Source organism: Odocoileus virginianus, chromosome 22, assembly GCF_023699985.2.
Source record: "Odocoileus virginianus isolate 20LAN1187 ecotype Illinois chromosome 22, Ovbor_1.2, whole genome shotgun sequence".
Lineage (NCBI taxonomy): Eukaryota > Metazoa > Chordata > Mammalia > Artiodactyla > Cervidae > Odocoileus > Odocoileus virginianus.
In genome coordinates, this window is record NC_069695.1 from 18,271,537 (window position 1) to 18,292,461 (window position 20,925).

The following is a 20,925-nucleotide window of genomic DNA, read 5'->3' on the forward strand; positions in this document are numbered from 1 at the left end:
ATACTGAAGCCCTTCTATGCTATTACAACGTAGAGACACAAGAGGGAGCCAGTGATACAGAAAACATGCTGCCCTAGGAGCACAAGAGATGAACAAGGTGTTAATCGCCCTGGGGCTATGAACCTGAGGTTCAGCACCTTGATTGATTATCATAGGACATGATAATTATCATAATTATGATAACCTGTAATTGTGTAAAGCTTCAAAGTTAACAGAATGCCTTCACCATTCTCATGGCTTTTCTTTTTGTGCTTATTGTAAACCTTGATGATAGTTCATTTGTCATTTATTGCATGTCTGTTACTTCCCAGGCACGATGCTGAGTATTGTGATGGGAGTTGGAACTTTATCAGACTTGAAAATCCCAAGTCTAGTGGGGAGCTTATACAGGATGGTGTAGCAGGGAAGCACATGTGTGGATTCAGGGCTTTAGGGTCTGAATAACACAGGGTAGCGTCCAGGGTTACATGGTCACCAAGCAGCCATGTGATATCAGGCAAATTTATTAACTTCTCCTAGCTGCTATTTCCTCATGCTTAAAATGGACATAATTATATGTGTACACTAGGCCTTTCTGAAAAATAAATGGGATAACAAATTTAAAGTTCTAGACAGTAAATAAATGGTAGCAATTATAATTGCTAGCAATAAGAGCAGTAATTTTTTATCATTTTTCTGTACCAATAGTGTCTGATAGAAATGCAAACCATACGTGTGATTGAAAATTTTCTAAGAACCACCTTTTAAAAAGTATAAAGAAATAGATGAAATACATTTTAATAACACATGTATTTAACTCAATATATAGAAAGTGTTATTTTATCATGTAATCAAGTTTTCAAAGTGTTAATGAGATGACTGCTTTCTTTTTTTAATTTAATTTTTTGTTTGCTTTCTTTTTTTTAAATGATGAGTCTTCAAAATTCAATGCATCTTTTATAGCCCATCCTAATTAGTGTGGGCTTCCCAAGTGACTCAGTGGTAAAGAATCGGTCTGCAATGCAGGAGGCACAAGAGACCCAGGTTCAATCCCTTAGTAGGGAAGATCCCCTGGAGAAGGAAATGACAGCCCACTCCAGTATTCTTGCCTGGGAAATCCCATGGACAGAGGAGCCTGGTGGGCTTCAGTCCATGGGGTTGCAAGAGTCTAACACGACTTAGTGACTAAACAACAACAATAATAAGGATGCTAAATTTTCATCGGAATTACTTGATATACATTTAGGTTACATAAAATTTAGTGTTCAAACATATTTACAAGTTTTCCATCATATTTTGCTTTATGTACATCCAACCTGACATAGCTGTGTGATCTATGGTAAATTACATCATCTTTCTAAGTCTTAGGTTTCTCACCAAAGAGAAAAATGTTAGTGCTCCCCTTCTGCGTTTGTTATGAAGGTTAATTCATTTATTTCACATTTTGACTGTAACATGACAGACACAAGCTGACGGGTGTATGCCCTGCAAAGCCTGCCACACACAGTGTGCCTGGGCCTGAGATATTTCATGACGTTTTTCTTACATGATTATGCCATCGGACAGAGAGTGTGCATTTTCTAAGCCCAAGCATTCCTAGATAGTACACATCCTGGGATGTCTTGTCGGACACATATTACAAATTTTAAATGAGGTGCATATTGACAGCTGTGGTATGAATATCAATTAAACCTTTCTTGGACTCGTTAAATTGCATCACTTTGATAAGGTGAGGGACTCTGTAGCTTTAAACATCAATATTCTGGCTGGAGATGAAACTGCAACCTCAGGCCTGAACGCCTGAGTCAAAGGACTCAGCTCTTAGAATAAGAAATATTTCAAATTAAATCGTGAACTATAATATTACTTATCTCATGGCTGTAACTCAACTTAAAATATTTATATATGATTGGAATGAGCAAATGGCTAAATCGATTTTGAAATCTTCTTGCATGTTTTTTATGAAGATTGGTTGATATACATAGGCAGCTCATTTTAAAAACTTCAAGGAATTCATGAAATTGGTTAAGCTCATTTGCAGATTATTACCTTAATAGTTTCAGTACATTTTTTTCTCTGTGATGGTTCCTTCCACCAACCTTATTTTGGCTCACTCAGAAAAAGAGTAAATTTTTAAAGTTATTGCAAAGCAATCATTTTGTTTTCATTTTCCGATTTGCAACATGAATGTGTAAGATTTCTCCTTTGGGGATTAAGGGATTATATAAGAGCCATATCCAGAGATAGGCACAAATACGTCTTCTGTGTGTGTTAGCCTGTGAATGTCATGGCCAAGGCTCCCTTTCTGCCATCTGCCACCCGGAAACTGGACTCTGTGGCTGCAAACCACACGTGACCGGACAACGGTGTGACCAGTGCTTGGTAAGATGCTTCCAGGTCCTCGCGTACAGTTCGTGTGTGTGTCAGTGTTGACGTCTGGAACTGGTTCAGATGAAATGGGATCACGACTGGCAGAAAGAGTGGGTGTCTGCAGCACGGTGGTGGGAGCAGCTGGGCATCCCCGTCTGGAGAGTGTGTATTAGTTCCCAGGGAGGGGGGATGGGGTCATGAGTCCTTTGTGAGCTCGTGACACGTGCAGGTGCTGATTTGAGAAATGTTCTAGTAGGTACTTTTGTTTTTGTCATTTAGTCCCTAAATCGTGTCCAACTCTCTGCCACCCTGTGGACATCAGCATGCCAGGCTCCTCTGTCCTCCGCTCTCTCCTGGAGTTTGCTCAAACTCATGTCCCTTGGGTCGGTGGTTAGTAGGCTGCTGCTGCTGCTAAGTCGCTTCAGTCGTGTCCGACTCTGTGCGACCCTATAGAGAGCCCACCAGGCTCCTCTGTCCCTGGGATTCTCCAGGCAAGAATACTGGAGTGGGTTGCCATTTCCTACTCCAATGCGTGCATGCATGCATGCATGCTAAGACGCTTCAGTCGTGTCTGACTCCCTGCGACCCCATGGACGGCAGCCCATCAGGCTCCTCTGTCCACGGGATTCTCCAGGCAAGAGTACTGGAGTGGGTTGCCATTTCCTTCTCCATTAGTCAGTACTAGTCACTGACTAAAATCTATTCTGTCTTCCTCCGCTCTGCCCCCATGAAACAGTACGGCTACTATGGGCTGGACACGGGGCTCGGGTGCCTGCCCTGTAACTGCAGTGCCGGCTCCCTGTCGGATGACTGCACGGCGGAAGGCCAGTGTCTCTGCATCCCGGGCGTGGCCGGGGAGAAGTGCGACAGGTGTGCCCGTGGCTTCTATTCCTACCAGGACGGTGGCTGTACACGTAAGCGCTGGGATTCGGCATTTCAGACTTCCCTGTAATGCCTAAACTTTTCTCCTTCGACTTCGGACTAATTCTGTTAAGTTCCTTTACTTTTTTTCTTTGCATGTAGGATTTCATCCCTTTTTTTCTGTCTCCTGATCCCTGTTCTGGGAAGTCCATAAGCCTTGGTCAGGCTGTACTAACTGTGTGCTTAGGCTAATGACTTTCCTTAGCTTCGGTCTCCTCATCCGGAAGGAGGAGAGGCTGATTAGACTCCATCCAGGAGTTATTGTCAAGGTGGTGCTTGGAGTTCTTGGCACAGTGATTGGCACACCGAGGCTCAGTAAGCGTTAGCTGTCTGCCCTCCCCACCTGCGGAGGCCTTGCCTGGCCTTCTCTCTGTTTCTCCTCTGCCTCCTGATCATCTCTCATGCATCAGCCTCTCTTCAACAAGGAGGAGCCTCCGCCTCTCATGAGACGTGGTGGGGTCCTGGGGATCATGAGGTCTGTTCAGAAACTACAGGAGTGGTTGAGATTATTAACACAGGCAGACACTGCAGCAGCAGCATCTTGACTCCTTTGGTTGACCCGATGGTCCTGATTCCTAACAAGACCCCATATCTCTCTCATAGCCTGCGACTGTGCTTACACCCAGAACACCTGTGACCCAGAGACCGGGGAGTGTGTGTGCCCACCTCACACTCGGGGTGCAGCGTGCGAGGAGTGTGCAGACGGACACTGGGGCCACGACCTTGAGCTTGGATGCCAGGTGTGCGGGGTCACCTGCGTGTTTTCCCAACTGAGAATTACTTCCCTGTATCAGGCTTCATTCTTTTCCTTTTATCTATGTGCTTAATTTTAACCTGTTTGAGTAGCTTTATGGTTTCTAGTCATAACTCAGCACCTATGGTAGGAATCAAAGTGGAAGACGTGACATCCTTAAAATACAATATTCTAAATTTTCTTCAAGAGCCTACCTTGGAGAAATTGATGGGTTGGTATATGAAAATTTTATTTTCCTGCCTTTTAAATATATCCTGCAATATATGCTATCTTCCAGGAGAAGGACATAAAGTGCTTTCCTGGGGCGGGGCACATATGTCCATCTTCAGCAGTTCTATTTTCTGTGTTACTTTTGTCTGTTAAACTTGGAGTTTGCGTTTTGAAAACAGGGGGAAAATTCCTCGAGATCTAAAATGATTTTGCTGGACTGCTTTGACCTACTAAGTAGATTGAATTTCAGTCTGCAACCGTGGCCCAGCATGCATGGGTTCAGTGATGTCCAGCAACGTGGGTCCTGTCTCTTGATGGCTTGTGTCGTGAGTCCAAAAAGCAATAGTGAGAGAGGTCCGTTTGCTTGTATGGTTTCTCCAGGTTTCCTGTCGTCCCCCCTGTGTACACATTATGAAAATGTAAAAGCTACCTTTTGATTTATTTCACTGTTTTCTCTTCCAGGCCTGTAATTGCAGTAGTGTGGGGTCAGCCAGCCAGCAGTGTGATGTAGTCACTGGCCATTGCCAGTGTAAGCCTGCATTTGGTGGACAGACCTGCAACCAGTGCTCCCCAGGGTACAAAGGCTTCCCCGACTGTGTGGCCTGTGACTGTGACCCGAGGGGGACCCTGGCTGATGCCTGTGACCAGGAGCAGGGTCTCTGCAGCTGTGCCCAGGAGACCGGAGCCTGCTCTTGCAAGGTACAGGCCTTGGCCCCACTTCCTTTCCACCTTCTCACTCGTCATCATGACTTCGGGGCTTTCACTATTTAAATAAGCACTAGACGCTTCTCAAAATGAGTTTGCACCACCTTCTGGGTCTGAGGTTAAATTCTGTGTGTGCTCTTCTAGAGTGATGGATGATGCTTTAGATGGAATTTGTACAGTTTATTACAAGTGTCAGATGATGGAACTGATTTGAAAACCACGCCGAGTTTTCTATCATGTGTTCCAGTTGGCTGATTAGCCAATCTGTCTTGAATATACAGGTGACATAGATAACAGGGCTTCAGGAAGATGTGTGGTTGTTCAGCTGGTAAGTAACTATTCTGTTGTGCCTGCTGGGCAGACTGGAGGAAATTTGCATTGATTATTTCACCAGGAGGTTAGATTTCAACATCATACCTAACTCTGTGTATTTTCATTCATTTTCCCATTGTGCTTTGTCACTAGAAGGTCCTTGACCACTCTCTCTGGTCCTTTCCTTGGGTCCAGGAGATGGAATCCTGGCCCTGGGTTGACTGGTGGTGGGGGATGAAGGAGGGGAAACTCAAGTGGATCGGGGGTGATGGGTCCTCAGTGGATGCGTGCTCGGTTTCCCGTATCTGTGGTCTCAGTTCTCACCAGAGACGGGCAGTGCAGGACAGTCGGCCCAAGGCTCTTCACCTGACTGCTCACCAGTCTCTTGGGGACTCACTCCAGGAGGATCCGGGCCCCCTCCTGGAAACTCACTAGGGTGTCTGCATTTTCCTGAAGCTTCCGAGATGATTCAGATGATCAGCTGAGCTTGGGAATCACTGATTCTGAGAGAACTGATGCTCAGAGAGGTTGAGGCGCAAGCCTAAGAAGCAGCTGGTTCATCCATGCCTGTTCATCCAAAATGGTTTCCTTGATTTCATTTCTGTTTGTTCAGAAACAGAAGTAGAAGTGAGTCTATCGCTTTGTCCCCTTAGGAAAATGTCGCTGGTCCTCAGTGCGGTGAGTGCCGAGCTGGCAGCTTTGCTCTGGACGAGGCGAACCCTCGGGGATGCACGTCCTGCTTCTGCTTCGGGCTGTCGCAGCTGTGTTCGGAGGCCGAGGGCTATGTGAGGACGCCGGTGAGTCACACGCGCGTTCAGCGTTCTGTGTTTGACCCTTACCCTTGGGAGCTGGGTGCAGGTGAGAGAGACTGTCAAGTACTTGCATTGCATTTTCCTCTTACTGTGTCAGAAATTCTAGGAAGCTACCTTGAGATCATTAAGAATCAGAACTCTAGGATTTCCCTGGTGGTCCAGTGGCTAAAGACTTCGAGCGCTCAATGCAGGGGGCCCAGGTTTGATCCCTGGTCAGGGAACTAAATCCTGCATGCCACAGTAAAGATCCCACGAGCTGCAGTTAAGACCTGTGAGGCCTAAAAAATATAAGACTCAGAGCCCTGCCTCAGCTGTCCAGGAAGTAATCAGAGCAGGAACGAAGATGTCAGTGTAGCTCTGTGCTAACCTGCCCGCAGCTTTAGTTGGAAGATGAAGTTGCAGTGTCTCAGTGGCCTCCTTCATGTAGCTGAGCGTTGCCCAGTATAGCACTTTCAGTTCATTTTAGTCTGGATGTTTACATTTAAAAGAAAAGCCTTTCTTACTCCTGTTTGAGTAATGAAGCAAATCTCGGCTGAAACAGCAAAGCCTCTGAGGTCCGAGGTGCGGAGTTCATTCATGCTCTGAAGTGGCTTTCTCCTCCCCTTCCTGACTAGGTGATGCTGGGCTCAGATCAGCCTCTCCTGCGTGTGGTTTCTCAGAGTAACCTCAAGGGCACAACCGAGGGGGTGTACTACCAGGCCCCCGATGTCCTGCTCGACGCCGTGACTGTCAGGCAGCAGGTCCACGCGGAGCCGTTTTATTGGCGGCTGCCCGGGCAGTTTCAGGGAGACCAGGTGAGACAAGCACCCAGCCTAGAGCCCCGTCCACCTTTCCTGGGGGCAGAGGTGCCCCTGGAAGTCACGAGGGCCTGGGTTGGCCTATTGCTAACTAGAGTGGGTGTTAGTCTCCTCTTCTGCGAGGGGATGGAGTGGTTAACACTTAGAAAAAGTCCTCCAGATGAATGGTTCTTTTAACATTTCCATTAATTTTAAGGGGCTTCCCTGGTGGCTCAGATGGTAAAGAATCCTCCTGCAATGCCAGAGACCCAGGTTCAATCCCTGCGTCAGGAAGATCCCCTGGAGAAGGGAATGGCTACCCACTCCAGTATTCTTGCCTGGAGAATCTCCATGGACAGAGGAGTCTGACAGGCTACAGTCCATAGGGTCACAAAGAGTTGGACAAACAACTTAGCACACACACACATCAATTTTTAAAAGTCTTTTCAAGTGAAAATCATATTCTTTTTCTCCTTTTTAAAGTAATCACCAACAAGCATTTATTTTATTTTATTTTTTACTAATAGAGGCTCAGAACAAGCCTGGGTGCTATGGCCTAGGAGGGTCTTCTCAAGAATTTGTCACCTATTTGTGGGGAAGAAAAGAAACTTGAAGACATCGTTTGCATTTTTGCTTATATAAATACATAAATCTGTGTGTGAATTCATCCTGATTTTTGAAACTTGGAAATATGTGCTCCAATGGTTATAGATCATGTTTAATTCAAAGGAGCTTAAAAATCATTAGAATGACTACTTTGTTACTTTGGAGCTCACGTTTGTTGGCATCATCAAGAGAAAACGTTGGGAGGTGATGGGTTTGACTGTGACTTTGATGGTGGTGGTCGTGGTTTCAAGGGTGTACTTATCCCCAACCCATCGACTTGTATTCAGTACATAAATGCAGCTTTTTATAACCAAACACACCTTTATAAAGTGGTTTTTTAAAACTTTTAAAGGATTGTGTACTTAAGAACTATAGCTTGGATCAACTTAAGAATCTGGAACTAAGTAGAATTAGAAGGAAGCACATGTCAAACAACATATTACACTCACATGATGTATTTTTAAGAGACAAGATTTCCTTCAAATAGCAGTAGGCTTATGCTGAAATATCTTTAAACCAAGGCTACGTCAGAGACGTAAACACCACTGTTCTCTCTGACAGCTCCTGGCCTACGGCGGCACTCTGCGCTACAGCGTGGCCTTCTATGCTTCCGATGGGATCGGCACTTCCAACCTGGAACCTCAGGTGCTCATCAAAGGAGGCCGGACCAGGAAGCAGGTCATCTACGTGGATGCACCAGCCCCTGAGAACGGAGTGAGGCAGGAGCAGGAAGTGGGGATGAAAGAGGTGACTGAGTGCTCTTTCTACATACACTCGAGCTGGGAACTCTGTTCTGCATGTAATGAAACCATGAAGTTTCTGTAATAAGGAGAGAGTGAAGAAGAAGGCTTTGGGTCGAAATTCCAACAGGTTTAGCAAGATTTCTAAAAGGATTCAAATTTCTGTTCTCAAGAAATGCATATGAGGCTCATGTTAATTTAGTGTGAATTGCAGTTTAAATCCTTTATCTGAGTACAGGAGTCTCAGCCGTATGGATATAATGGTTCTGGGTTTTTGGATGCCCTTGAGTTTGGGACGTGTGTGTTCCTTCCTCCAGGAGAGGTCTACTGATTGTTCTCTGTGTGTCTGGCCCCAGGGAGATATTACAAGGTTGTTGATAAATGAGGTGGTGGGACTACTGCACCCAGCAAGTGACAGGAGAGCTTCCGTAGTTAAATTTAGGGTCACATACAGAGCTGGGCTTACTGCTGGAGAAATCTCTAAAGGAATTAAGTTCATGGGCCTCTGAGGATCTGTACCCTGACTTTAATTGAATTTGCTTCTCATCTGCAGAATTTTTGGAAATATTTTAACTCTGTTTCTGAAGAGCCTGTCACACGCTCAGATTTTATGTCCATTCTTAGCAACATTGAGTACATCCTCATCAAAGCCTCTTATGGCCAAGGCTTACAGCAAAGCAGGTACTTGGAAATTTCTAGAATTTTTAATATGTCTTTCTTATTTGAAAGCAAACTTTAAGGACTTGGTTCACATCATCTCCCATTACCCCATGTTGTTTATATATATATATTTCTGTTCCTCACCAAAATCTTATTAAATATTAATATTATTAGGAAGTATGTGAAAATGACATAGATTATCCATCTCCTATAGTAATGTGGATATAACTTGTAAGTACGTGAGGATGATACCTTTCATATAAGCAACAAAACAGTTCTACCGTTTTCTGCCCTTCAACTGCAAGGCCCATTCTTTGTCACAATGCATCAAGAATGCCATCCCTTGCTCATCTAGTATCATAATACTTATCCCATAAAAAAAGCCACCTAAGTTATGGCCAGACTAGTACTTTGAGTTCTTTCAGGTGTGCTTTCTCTAACATTGTTCTTAAGTTCTGAAAATTTGGTCAAGGTCTTGCCCTGTGGAATAACTAATGCGCTTTTTGTGTGTTTTTACCCATTTCCTTTATAAGTGGGAACAGGAACTACCCTCCACCTGGCAGGAAAGTTCTGGTTTTCTAGGTGTGCCAACATGATTGTGTAATATGCTGTTTCTGAAAACTCTCTTTGTAAATATTAGTGCCTGCTTTCACACTTCTCAACCCAATGGTTTCACAGAATCTCAAATATTTCAATGGAGGTCGGCAGAAAGGCGGAAGAGTCACACGCAGGCAGGGAGGTGGCCTTCCTGTTAGAGAAGTGTGTGTGTCCTCCTGGCATGGCTGGACTCTCGTGTCAGGTAGGAGACAGTGGTTGAAACCTGGTTCCTGGTTTGGGGTTGAAATATGCTTGTTACAGCAGTTCTGAGTGATGAATGGCACTGTGCCTTTCTATTGTCATTTTTTTTTCCCTTTTAAAAATTACTTGTGGTAACCATAGGCATTTATCATCTTGACTATTTCCAAACTGTGCAGTTCAGTAGCGAGTGGGTCAGTTCACTCACCCTGCTGTACAACCAATCTTCAGAATTCTTCATCTTATAAAACTGAAACTCTGTACCCATTAAACACTTACCCCTATGCCCATTCCCAGACTTGCCCTTCTAGTTTCTGTCTTATGAAACCGCTACTCTAGGTCCTTCATGTAGGTGGAGTCAAGCAGTATTTATCTTTTGGTTGCTGGCCAATTTCACAGGGCATGATGCCCTCAAGATTCATCTGTGTTGTAGCCCGTGTCAGAATCTGCTTCCTTCTTAAGGTTGAATAACATTCCACTGGATGGATGGACCACATTGTGTTTATCCATCCATCCATTAGTGGACATTTGAGTTGCTTTCACCTTTGGCTATTGTCAATAATGCTGCTACAAACATGGGTGTACAAATATGTCCAAGACCCTGGATTCAGTTCTTTGGGGTTTATACCCAGAAGTAGAATTGCTGGATCATGCAATAACCCTTTAGCTTTTGGATGAACCACCATACTAACCATCATACTGCTTCCCACAGCGACACACTTCTCTTTATTCCCACCAGCAAAGCAGCAGCGTTCCAGTTGCTCTTCCTCCCTGCCAACACTTATTATCTTCTGGGGGTTTTTTTGTTTTGTTTTTTGATAGTAACCATGTGAGCTGGCATCTCATGGTGGTTTTGATTTGCACTTCCATGATGATTAGTGATGCTGAGCATCTTTTCATGTGCCAGTCATCAATGCATCTTCTCTGGAGAAATGTGTATTCAAGTCCTCTGCCCATTTCTTAATCGGGTTTTTTGTTCACTTCCTTCCCTTTTGCATCCCTCCAGGACTGTGCACCTGGTTACCACAGAGGGAAGCTTCCAGAAGGTGATGGCAGGAGACCACGCCCTCTGCTGGCCCCATGTGTGCCCTGCAATTGCAACAACCACAGTGACACCTGCGACCCGGAAACCGGGAAGTGTCTGGTACGCTGGTTTGTGTGGGTGCTTGCCTGACGCTCACAATTACAGCGGGCTCTGAGTGTCTCCTTTTCTGGTTTGAGATCACACCAGTTCCTTGATTTAGAGTATTTAAATTTAGCTAAATGTAAGGTACACAAATATTTCCTTCAGAAAGGTCTAGCTAAGTGGCCTGACATTTTTGGTGGGAATTCTTTTATAAATTCTTTGAATTTGTTTATGGTTATAAATTTGGAAATTAGTTAAATGTCTCTTGTTTTTGCTTGCAGTAGAGGTGGTACATGAGAACTCTCTGTCATAGAATTTGAAGGGTCACCTGGATGTTTTTAGATGAGTTAAGGCCAAAGTTGAAAATGTATTTCTCTATGTAAAATATTGCTTTCTCCTTGCCTTTAACAAAAAGTACATGTTTTGTCTTAGTGGGCATTTGCTTCCTGGCTGTCTCCCCCTAGACCATCAGTGACATAAGGAGAGCTGTGACCACTGAAAAGGACCAAGAACCTCAGATAGAAGCCTTGTGACCTTGACTGAAGACAAACTCTTGTGTCCAGGGTTTTGCTTTAGCCAACAAGATCTTGACAACACAGAAAAATCTGATATTTTTTCCCTACTCCTGAAATCTCATTCTTTATGACAACTCATGTGGGAACATTGGTTCCCTGTCTAAATTGTGCCAAGACTGACTTGATGCAAGGAAAATAGCTCATTCAAGGAAAATGAGCTGCCCACCAAGACACACCAAAGCCTCCTAGACCCTGGCTGTAGCCTCGTCACAGGAACCAGGGCTCCCACAGCAGATTTGTCTTCCTCTTCTTTTATTCGGAAGCATCTTTCATATGCAGAATTTAAAGGCAGTCTCCCCTGGGAAAACTGTTAAACCATAGCCATGCACAGGTGAATTTAAAAACCGAAATGCTGCATGGATTTTCTCAGTTAAAAAGATGTGTGCTCACCTTTGCTGACTCCATTAGATATCTGGGATTAAAGAATTGTTCCAGTCATTCAAGGTAAAATGAAGATACAGATAGCTACAACACTATTAAAAAATTTATTCATTCTAATCAGTTCATGCCCCAGGCAAAAGTAAAGTCCTAATACCAAAAACAAGAAAATCTTATTTAAGGATTTAAGGAGAATTGATTTCAGGCAACTTCGGGCAAGATGTAATTAGCTAGGAAGGTCCCTTGGCCCATCACAGAGACAAAGGTCATGTCGATAGTTGGGGGAATTCATGGTTCTTTCGTGATGCATCTTTCCTTGGGGCAACTAATCATTTAACAAGATTAGGTACTCTTAGGGGCACTGAATGGGCTTCTCAGGTGGTGCTAGTGGTAAAGAACCCGCTGCCAATGCAAGAGATGTGGGTTCGATCCCTGGGTCATGGCAACCCACCCCAGTATTCTTTTTTTTTTCCCCATTTATTTTTATTAGTTGGAGGCTAATTACTTTACAGTATTGTAGTGGTTTTTGTATTCTTGCCTGGAGAATCCCGTGGGTAGAGGAGCCTGGTGGGCTACAGTCCATAAGGTCATGAAGAGTCGGACGTGATTCAGTGACTCAGCATGCACACACACAATGGATGAATGAATGCAGCCTTACAGTGAATGAAAGCCGCAGAGCTGCCAATGTTCAGGATTTTTAAAATATGACCAAAAATGCTCACTCTCCCTTGAGAATTAAAAAAAAAACTGTCAACTGATGTGAATTGGGGGTGTTGCTGGGCTGTCTCCAGATGAGAAGGTGTTCTAACGGTTTCCTGTTGTGTTCCTCTCCTTTTGAAATGTGGGATCCCAGAACTGTGGCCACAACACCTCTGGCAGCCACTGTGACACGTGTGCCCCTGGGTACTATGGGAAGGTGACCGGCTCGGCCAGTGACTGCTCTCCGTGCGCCTGTCCTCACGGCCTGCCTGCCAGGTGAGCACACAGGTGTGCTGGCATACCTGCACCGCCCACCACTGAAGCTGGATTGCTTCCACGGCCAGCTTCGCTTTCCAGGGTTTCCGTGTGAGCCATCTTAGTGGATCCTCTTCGTGTGTCCAGAAAAACGCATTTTAAGAAAAAATGTTCATTCTCCCAGTATTCAAAGAGAATCTTTGCAAAAAACAATGCGTTAGTACTGAAAGTTAGAATGAAACTAATAAAAGAAAGGAGGCTCAGGTTTGGTTTTTTTGAAGACTTAATTTTAGCCTCCAACCTGCATATACAGTGTGCCCAGAGAAGAATTATTATTAATTTTATGAAGAATGTTATGAAGAAATCAGTTCCTATTTAATGTAAGGTGTTGGGATTAGAATGTATGTATGCTGATGACTGATGAAGTTCAGAAATGTTGCGTGGTGGTGAAATTTGGGCCAGATTCCACCTTGTACACATGATGCTTGTACAGAATTATCTGAACACGTAAAAAATAACAGAGATTTTCAGTTGAAATTGGAATCTCTGGGGGTCCTTTTTGGTTTCAATGAAAATTGTAATTCATAAATAACATTTCATTCTTGCTTTGAGTACTTGATAAGGCATTGAACATTATAGATCAAATACCAACTTTTGGTATACTGAAATGAAGATTTCCTTTTAATATTTGTTTGAATTTTGTCTCTTTTGTTGTTTCCAAGTAAGTGTCGCTTAACGTTGAATACCTAATGAGAGGCACTGTGTAAACTTCTCTTGTGAACTGTCAGGCATCTTAAAATTTACTGCTTACTGTTGTTTACTATTATTTAAATTTTTGTATTAAATCTGTATGCAAATGGTGAATCATTAATTCCACCCCTGTAATCTAAGCTACAGGGATACTTGCAAATGTGCGTAAAGCTGGGCACTGCTTGTTGTTCAATCATGTTCGACTCTTTGTGACCCCCTGGACTGTAGCCCGCCAGGCTCCTCTGTCCATGGAATTCTCCAGGCAAGAATACTGGAGTGGGGTGCCATTTCCCTCTCCAGGGGGTCTTTCTGACCCAGGGATTGAACCTGTGTCTCCTGCTTCACAGGTGGATTCTTTACTACTGAGCTACCTGGGAAGCCTGGCATTGCTTGCACTCACAAGAAATTGGAGGCGTGGAGCTGAAATATACCTACAGGGGATTGATTAAATGCCTCAAGTGTCTTGTGGTAGACACCTAGAGTGAAATAATCTACTAACACTGAGAAAAGAATAAGGCATATCTGTGTGTACAGAATTGGAGAAATGCCCAGTCAAATTATGAAATTGAATATATGGTGTGATGCCATTGGGGAACAATTCAAATCTGTATCTGTGTCCACATCCACAACTCCATGGCTGTACATGCCTGGAATGTCAGGATGGGTATTTCACCTTTCTACTTTGCACAGTTCTGTACTGTTTGTGTATTTTACTTCTTCAATCACAGAAGGTCCCCACCATCCCCGCAACCTCCCTCACACTGGTAACTTAATAGGTACACAATTAGGAAGTGACTGTGAGATTGTGAACATGCCGTGTGTGCTGTGCATCTGAGAGGCCCCCAGAGATGTGCTTTTTCTATTAATACACATTTTGTGTTTCCACTGAAGCCTGTCTCTTCAGTGCTGAAGGAGGAAAAAGGTCAGAAGTGAAGTGGGGCTCATAGCAACCAACTGACTCATGCTGGGTACTTCTCTTACCGGCCAGATACCCTGGCAATTTTTTAGTGGCTTCCAGGTACCCAGCTGAGGCTCCCGTTGGTGACTTAAAATGTGGAGACTGAAGTGGTTGAAAAAAAGGAACAGACCAGTAGCTGAAGTCCCAGAGTGAGGGCTCAGCATCCGAACGGATTGTTCCATTTTGAGAGGCTCCGTCTTATTGCGACTAAAGCGCCTCACCTGACTCCCTACCTTGGGTCCGGTCACCCTCGAGCCCATCTTCACTCTCTGCTCTTTCCAGACGTCTCCCTCTGGCCTTTCACTGCAGTCTGGTGAATCTCCAGCACTCTTCCAGCTCACTGCTCCCTGCTGGTCCCACGTTTGCTCAGAGTCAGCTGTAGTTCTCCAGTCACCCTTTCATCTAATCAGTCAGATAGTTCACGCAAGTCTCAAACAAGCCCCTTTCCACTGGAGAAGCTTTCTCGTTTGGTGACTAATTAGTTGTCCTCTGTAAATGGGTCTCCATCCCCTCAACCCTCATGTGGTTGTCACTGGATAGGCATCAGTGAATGTCTTCTGGACCCAGTTGTATTGACTATGTGTTTGTTTTCCTTCTGCCCAACAGAGTTTAAGCCCTAAAAAGCTTGCCCAGGTGTCCGGTTTGTAATCACTTATTTTTTAGAATAGTATCATGTACTCTTAAGAGTAATGAATAAGTACCCTAAGAAAGATCTGAAGTTGTATGTCTGAAAATTCAAAAAAATTCTTCTCTTCCAGCTACAGTCCCACTTGTGTCTTGGAAGGGGATCATGATTTCCGCTGTGATGCCTGTTTTCTGGGCTACGAAGGACAATATTGTGAGAGGTATGTCGCCTGCTCCTTTTATATGCACAGGACATATTTACAGAAGTAATGGGGAGTTGTTACCAGTTTGATAATGCAAAACCAGACCTCCTGGGCAATAAGGCAGGTAAAGGCACTTCCTTGTGACCGTCGTGTCCTTTTAGGGAATAGAGTGCAGAGGGAGGTGAGCAGACCTGTGCGCTCTGCACTTCACGAGACAGAAGTGATGCCTGTCCTTGGGTGGCTGCTCTGTGTATTCACTCACTCACTGGTGTGGATCCTGCCTTCTGTCCTCCCATCTCCTTCTGCAGGTGCTCATTGGGTTACTATGGGAACCCTCAGATGCCAGGCGGCAGCTGCCAGAGTTGTGACTGCAGCCCGCACGGCTCTGTCCACGGTGACTGTGACCGCGGGTCCGGGCAGTGCGTCTGCCGGCCGGGGGCCACGGGGCTCCGCTGCGGGGATTGTGAACCGAGGCACATTTTGGTGGAAAGCGACTGTGTGTGTGAGTGTCACCCCTCCGAAGGGCTAAGGAGGGTTTCTCCTCTTGGATGGTTTCCCAGTACCCAGTGGCATCAGCAGGCTAAGCTCAAGGGCTTAGTTGCTCTGCGGCATGTGGGATCTTAGTTCCCTGCCCAGGGTTTGAACCCACATCCCCTGCATTGCAAGGTGGGTTCTTAACCACTGGAGCCCCAGGGAAGTCCCTAGATGTTATTACAGGACGCTATGGCCACCCATGGAACCCAGGCAGACTCTTTGCTGTAACTTGAGCATCCTCTATCTTGTAGCCTGTGATGATGACTGTGTGGGTGTTCTGCTGAATGATTTGGCTCATGTTGGGGATGCCATCCTGTCTGTGAACCTCACCAGCACCATCCCTCTCCCATATGGAGTTTTGTCAGACCTGGAAAATAGAACGAAGTCTCTCCGGGTAAGTACTGCAAATACAGAGATGGATAGAAGCGTGCGTCACAGGAAGTTGAAGAGTTGGTTGGGACCCTAGGGGTCATTCTGTCTGTCCTCCACCAGTGCAGGAGTCTCAGTCCCAGTGTCTGGTGCTGGGACGTCCCCAGCCTTTTCCCTTTGACCCTGACCGATTGCATCGTCCACGTGATTACTGGTTTCACCGTGCCAACAGCCCTGATTGTTCAAGACTTGATCCACAGTTGCCTCCTGTGTATAAATTCTTCCTCTTTGCTCCTCCTACTACCTTGTGGGATAAGACAAGGTCCACTCGCCCCTGTTTATAACAGGTCTTTGGACAAAAAGCAGCTCTCTTATAACAAACACAGAAAATGAATTGAGACGGCGTTGTCTTTAACGTGCTGAATGAAGAGGAACTGTTTTCCATCAATGTATTATTCTTAACTGGAGTTGAAGGGCACAAAGGTTCCTCCTCCCTCAAAGACTATATAAAAATCTCTGGGGATAAATCATAGTTTTATGTTTAGTTAAAATCTGTGTTTTGATCTGGGTCCAAAAGACGATGGGAAGGTAAGAAGTTGACTTGCTAGACAGCATTTTTTATTCTAATTAGGGGAAAAAATGAGTCTAAATTTGGCCCAAAGCCTATGCTTTAGAATTTGAGGTATTTAATTCACCATGTCATGCCATAATGCCAATGTGTGTTTGTGTGTGTGTGTGTGTGCAATTCGCCTGCTTCAATGATCCATTCTTGTTAATATTGGTCAGTTCTCCATAGATTTAATAAAGTTTAGGAAACTGTACGAGGTGTTTCTACGTTATTTTTCCTGAATAGAACAAAATGTTTTCAAAGATAAGGGGAAAAGAAAAGAAACAAATGTTGAAATTTCTTTTCCACTCACCATAGACACAATCAATAAATACTACCTTCCATCAGCTTGGTTTCCAACTTTCTGACTGTATTTTTTACCACGTGAGATGAACACTTGATTTCAGCTTTAATTCTTAAGTGATTTGCCCCCATTTAAAGCACTTTGTCAGTTCCCTTGTATGACTTTTTATGTTTATATAAAGTACTCCGGAGCTTGAGATTGTGAACCCTCAACTGTTTCTTGTTTCCACTGCTGACCTGCATAGCGACTTGGGCAGGTTAATAAGTGTGCTGACCATAGACAATAGTCTCGCCCCTTCACGGGTGGTTATAAGGTCTGAGTAGCATCACACAAGTAAAGAAATTAGAGGAGTGTTGGCATAAATTAAGTACTTCATTGTTAGTAATTATAAAGGCTTTTCTTTGCTTAATACTTTTGTATTTTAGCTTTGTAAGCATTTCTTTTAGGTGTTAGAAATTACAGTTAAAATTTATATGACTCTGCTATTAAAATTCAGCCAGATCCGCCCAGGAACTGCAGCAGTGTCAATTCTGCACGGCCTACCAGGCTTTACGTTTATATCTATATAGGAAATATGATGTGAAAGACCGCAGTCTGGAAACGTGTTCTGTAATCCAAACTTCAGTGAATGTGATTCATTTTATTTTTTAACGCAATGTCAGGGAAAAGAGAATTTCTTTCTGTGAACGAAAAAGGTAACGACAGGCGATTCTTAGTTAAGAACCGAAGACTTATTTTGAAGCATTATAATTTGTTTTCTTCGTTATTTTAGGACTCTGTATTAAAAGAAAATACACAAAAAGAACTGGTAAACATTCAACTTGCAGGCGTCTCAGAACAAACGGAGGACCTGCAAAGGGAGGTAAGTTCTTTACTTAAAGGGTCCGCTCCGCCTGCCCCCTGCCCCCAGCCCTTGTGAGCACTGGCATGGGGACTTCTGGAAGGTTCTGAACAGATCAGAGCAGCCCCTTCCTCCCAGCAGCTGTGTTCCAGCTACTGTAAAGTCAGATTAAGTAGGTTCTGATGCAGCCAGTCTCCGTGCTTTGTTGGGACGAGGCCCCTGACTTGCTTTCTGCTGTCCCCTCTGCTGAAGGAGGAGTCGGGCTGTCAGCTCACATCACCGCTTCTTTTCTCCTGTGAACCAGGGTTGGGCAGGATGAAAAGACGGGGGTCTCTTCCCCATCCTGTATTCACTGCACATGGTGAGCCCTGAGTTCCCCGCCCCCCGCCTGCCCCCAGCACCAGTACAGGCAACTCCTCCCCGGGTGTCAGCAACACTCAGACTTCCGCCCCTACTTCTGATGGTCTGAATGGCAGGAGAGTTCGCTTTGATGTCAGCAGCGGGTTATTCATTCTGTTCAGCCCAGTCCAGATGAATGGTTTTTAGTGACCAAGAAAAGGACCTGCTTATTTGCAGATGGCGAGGGAGGCCTATTGTCAAATTTATGATTTTCACTTTAAAATTGTGTGCCTATGTGTGTGTGCACACATATAGTACATAGATGTGTGTCTTTGAAAGTGAAAGTGTTAGTCACTTTTGACCCCATGGACTGTAGCCCGCTGGGCTCCTCTGTCTATGGGATTCTCCAGGCAAGAATACTGGGGTGGGTTGCCATTCCCTTCTCCAGGGAATGTTCCCGCCCAGGGATCAAACTCAGGTCTCCTGCTTTGCAGGCCGATTCTTCACCTTCTGAGCCACCAGGGAAGCCCATCTGTGTATATGTATGTCTTGTCTCTGTCTCTCAATGTTCACACATGTGCACAATCATGCATCCTAAAATGCAGTAGCTTGGCTTCTGTTAATTTAGAATTAGTGACCATTTGGGAAGAGTCTAAGGGTTTCTGTGTGGGCTTTTGAAGTACCTGAGCAAGCAAACATTTGGTAGGAAGCGATAAGCCAATTAAAATAAATTCTTTCTATCCATTAAAGAAGATTCTCTTTGGATTTTGACTAGAAAACACTTTTAGAACCATTCTAAGTTACTTACTTTGGGCTTTCCTTGTGGATCAGCTGGTAAAGAATCTGCCTGCAAATGCAGGAGACCTGGGTTCAATCACTGGGTTGGGAAGATCCCCTGGAGAAGTGAAAGGCTGCCCACTCCAGTATTCTGGCCTAGAGAATTCCATGGACTGTATAGTCCATGGGATCGCAAAGAGTTGGACACAACTGAGCGACTTTCAGTTCAGTGAGTTACTTTACATTCCTAGAAATTACAGACAACCTTCCTTTCCACAAATCGTTGTTGTTTAGTCTCACTAAGTCATGTCCGACTCTTTTGCAATCCCATGAACTGTAAGCTCATCAGGCTCCTCTGTCCATGGGATTTCCCGGGCAAGAATACTGGAGTGGGTTGCCATTTCCTCCTCTAGGACATCTTCCGGGATCAGGGAATGAACTGCGTTGGCAGGTGGATTCTTTACTGCTGAGCCACCAGGGAAGCCTTTCACAAATTAGAACACCCCTAAAAAAAACAACAGCTGAGAGTAACTAACAGGCATCATCACATATAATCCTCATGAAGTCCTGTGATTCAAGTGTTATAATTACTCCAAGTTATGGATGAGGCTGGGAGGTGTCAGGTGTCCAGCCTGGCAGAAGCTGGTCTATTTGCCTAACTCTGGGTCTTAACCATTTGACTAAGTTCTCATGGTCAATACAAATTAGTAAGATTTTATTTTCTAGATTCTGGCAAATTTGGGTCCTAACATGAACATGAGGTCTCCACAGTGGCGACACCCGGGAGAGTCTGTGGTTTGATAGCCAATTAGGCTGCTTTTTAAAATGTCCCATCTTTTTTCACCAAGAGTGAGCAGTCCATCATTTCATGAACCACCTAGTCCATTTCCAGCCCTGCACTGTTGACCCTGGCTTCCATGATGGCGAACCTTTTCTGCGTTCTGGAATATGTTTTGTTGCTTAAAAGAGATAACATCTGGCATACCGAAGCTTGCATTTTATTCAGAGTGAAACTCACCTGAGGCCTTTATTTTCCGTCAGCTTGACAGAGTGTTGACACGTAGTGAGCAGGTGACCAGGGCCACGGAAAGAATCCTGGACAAGAGTGTGGACCTCATTAAGTTGACCGAGAAGCTGCAGACAGACATCGAAGGTAGTGTCCTCAGAACTTTGCTTGACGAGTCTGGCTTATTTGGTAGGAAAAGCCTACTCTCTTCATTCAGCACTTGAATAGCCGTGACTTGCGCTGGACTCTTGGGGCCTTCCCAGGTCCACACACAATGTGCTAAGTCACTTCAGTCGTGTCCGACTCTTTGAGACCTCATGGACTGTAGCCCATCAGGCTCCTCTGTCCATGGGATTCTCCAGGCAAGAATACTGGAGTGGATTGTCATTCCCTTCTCCAGGGGATCTTCCCAACCCAGGGATCGAAACCCAGGTCTCCTGCCTTGGCAGGCGGATACTGAGCCAATACAATCAGACTTTCTAAGGCAGAAAGTAAGGAATTATTAGGACAAAAGGCATCTTTTTAAAAGGAGTAGTATCAAGTATTGGTGGTTGTTCAATGAGTAAACGTTACTGAGAGCTTCTCCGTGCAGATGTTCCTGGCAGGGGCAGGGAATGCTGCAGTGATCGTGGTGCCTCAGTCCTGCCTGGACAGGGTTCATGGGTACCGAGGAAGCCGACAGGAAATAAACCAGGGATCTCAGGTTCCTGAGTGTTCTTTTTAAACACTTTTTTTGTATTTACTTTTGGCTGTGCTGGGTCTTTACTGCTGCGTGGTTTTTTCTCTCGTCGTGGCGAGCGGGGGCTACTCTCCAGCTGTGGTGCGGGGGCTTCTCATTGAGGTGGCGTCTCTTATTTCGGAGCACGGGCTCTGGGGCGCACGGGCTTCAGTACTCATGATGTGGCCTCAGTAGTTGCAGCTCCTGGGCTCTAGAGCACAG

The 20,925-nt window shown here is 44.8% G+C and overlaps 1 protein-coding gene across 1 annotated transcript in view; it reads left to right on the forward strand.

The window, feature by feature from the left end:
• The window catches only part of LAMA1 (laminin subunit alpha 1), a 123,150-nt gene that overhangs the window by 65,958 nt on the left and 36,267 nt on the right, over nucleotides 1–20,925 (forward strand). Inside the window, exons 20-35 of the mRNA XM_070452669.1 lie at nucleotides 2,255–2,361; nucleotides 3,086–3,263; nucleotides 3,874–4,010; nucleotides 4,697–4,933; nucleotides 5,905–6,048; nucleotides 6,678–6,857; nucleotides 8,007–8,192; nucleotides 8,739–8,866; nucleotides 9,524–9,644; nucleotides 10,647–10,784; nucleotides 12,573–12,694; nucleotides 15,140–15,226; nucleotides 15,517–15,710; nucleotides 15,994–16,136; nucleotides 17,795–17,884; nucleotides 20,021–20,132. Coding sequence (XP_070308770.1) covers nucleotides 2,255–2,361; nucleotides 3,086–3,263; nucleotides 3,874–4,010; nucleotides 4,697–4,933; nucleotides 5,905–6,048; nucleotides 6,678–6,857; nucleotides 8,007–8,192; nucleotides 8,739–8,866; nucleotides 9,524–9,644; nucleotides 10,647–10,784; nucleotides 12,573–12,694; nucleotides 15,140–15,226; nucleotides 15,517–15,710; nucleotides 15,994–16,136; nucleotides 17,795–17,884; nucleotides 20,021–20,132 — 2,304 coding nt within the window. The remainder of the gene's footprint in view (nucleotides 1–2,254; nucleotides 2,362–3,085; nucleotides 3,264–3,873; nucleotides 4,011–4,696; nucleotides 4,934–5,904; nucleotides 6,049–6,677; nucleotides 6,858–8,006; nucleotides 8,193–8,738; nucleotides 8,867–9,523; nucleotides 9,645–10,646; nucleotides 10,785–12,572; nucleotides 12,695–15,139; nucleotides 15,227–15,516; nucleotides 15,711–15,993; nucleotides 16,137–17,794; nucleotides 17,885–20,020; nucleotides 20,133–20,925) is intronic.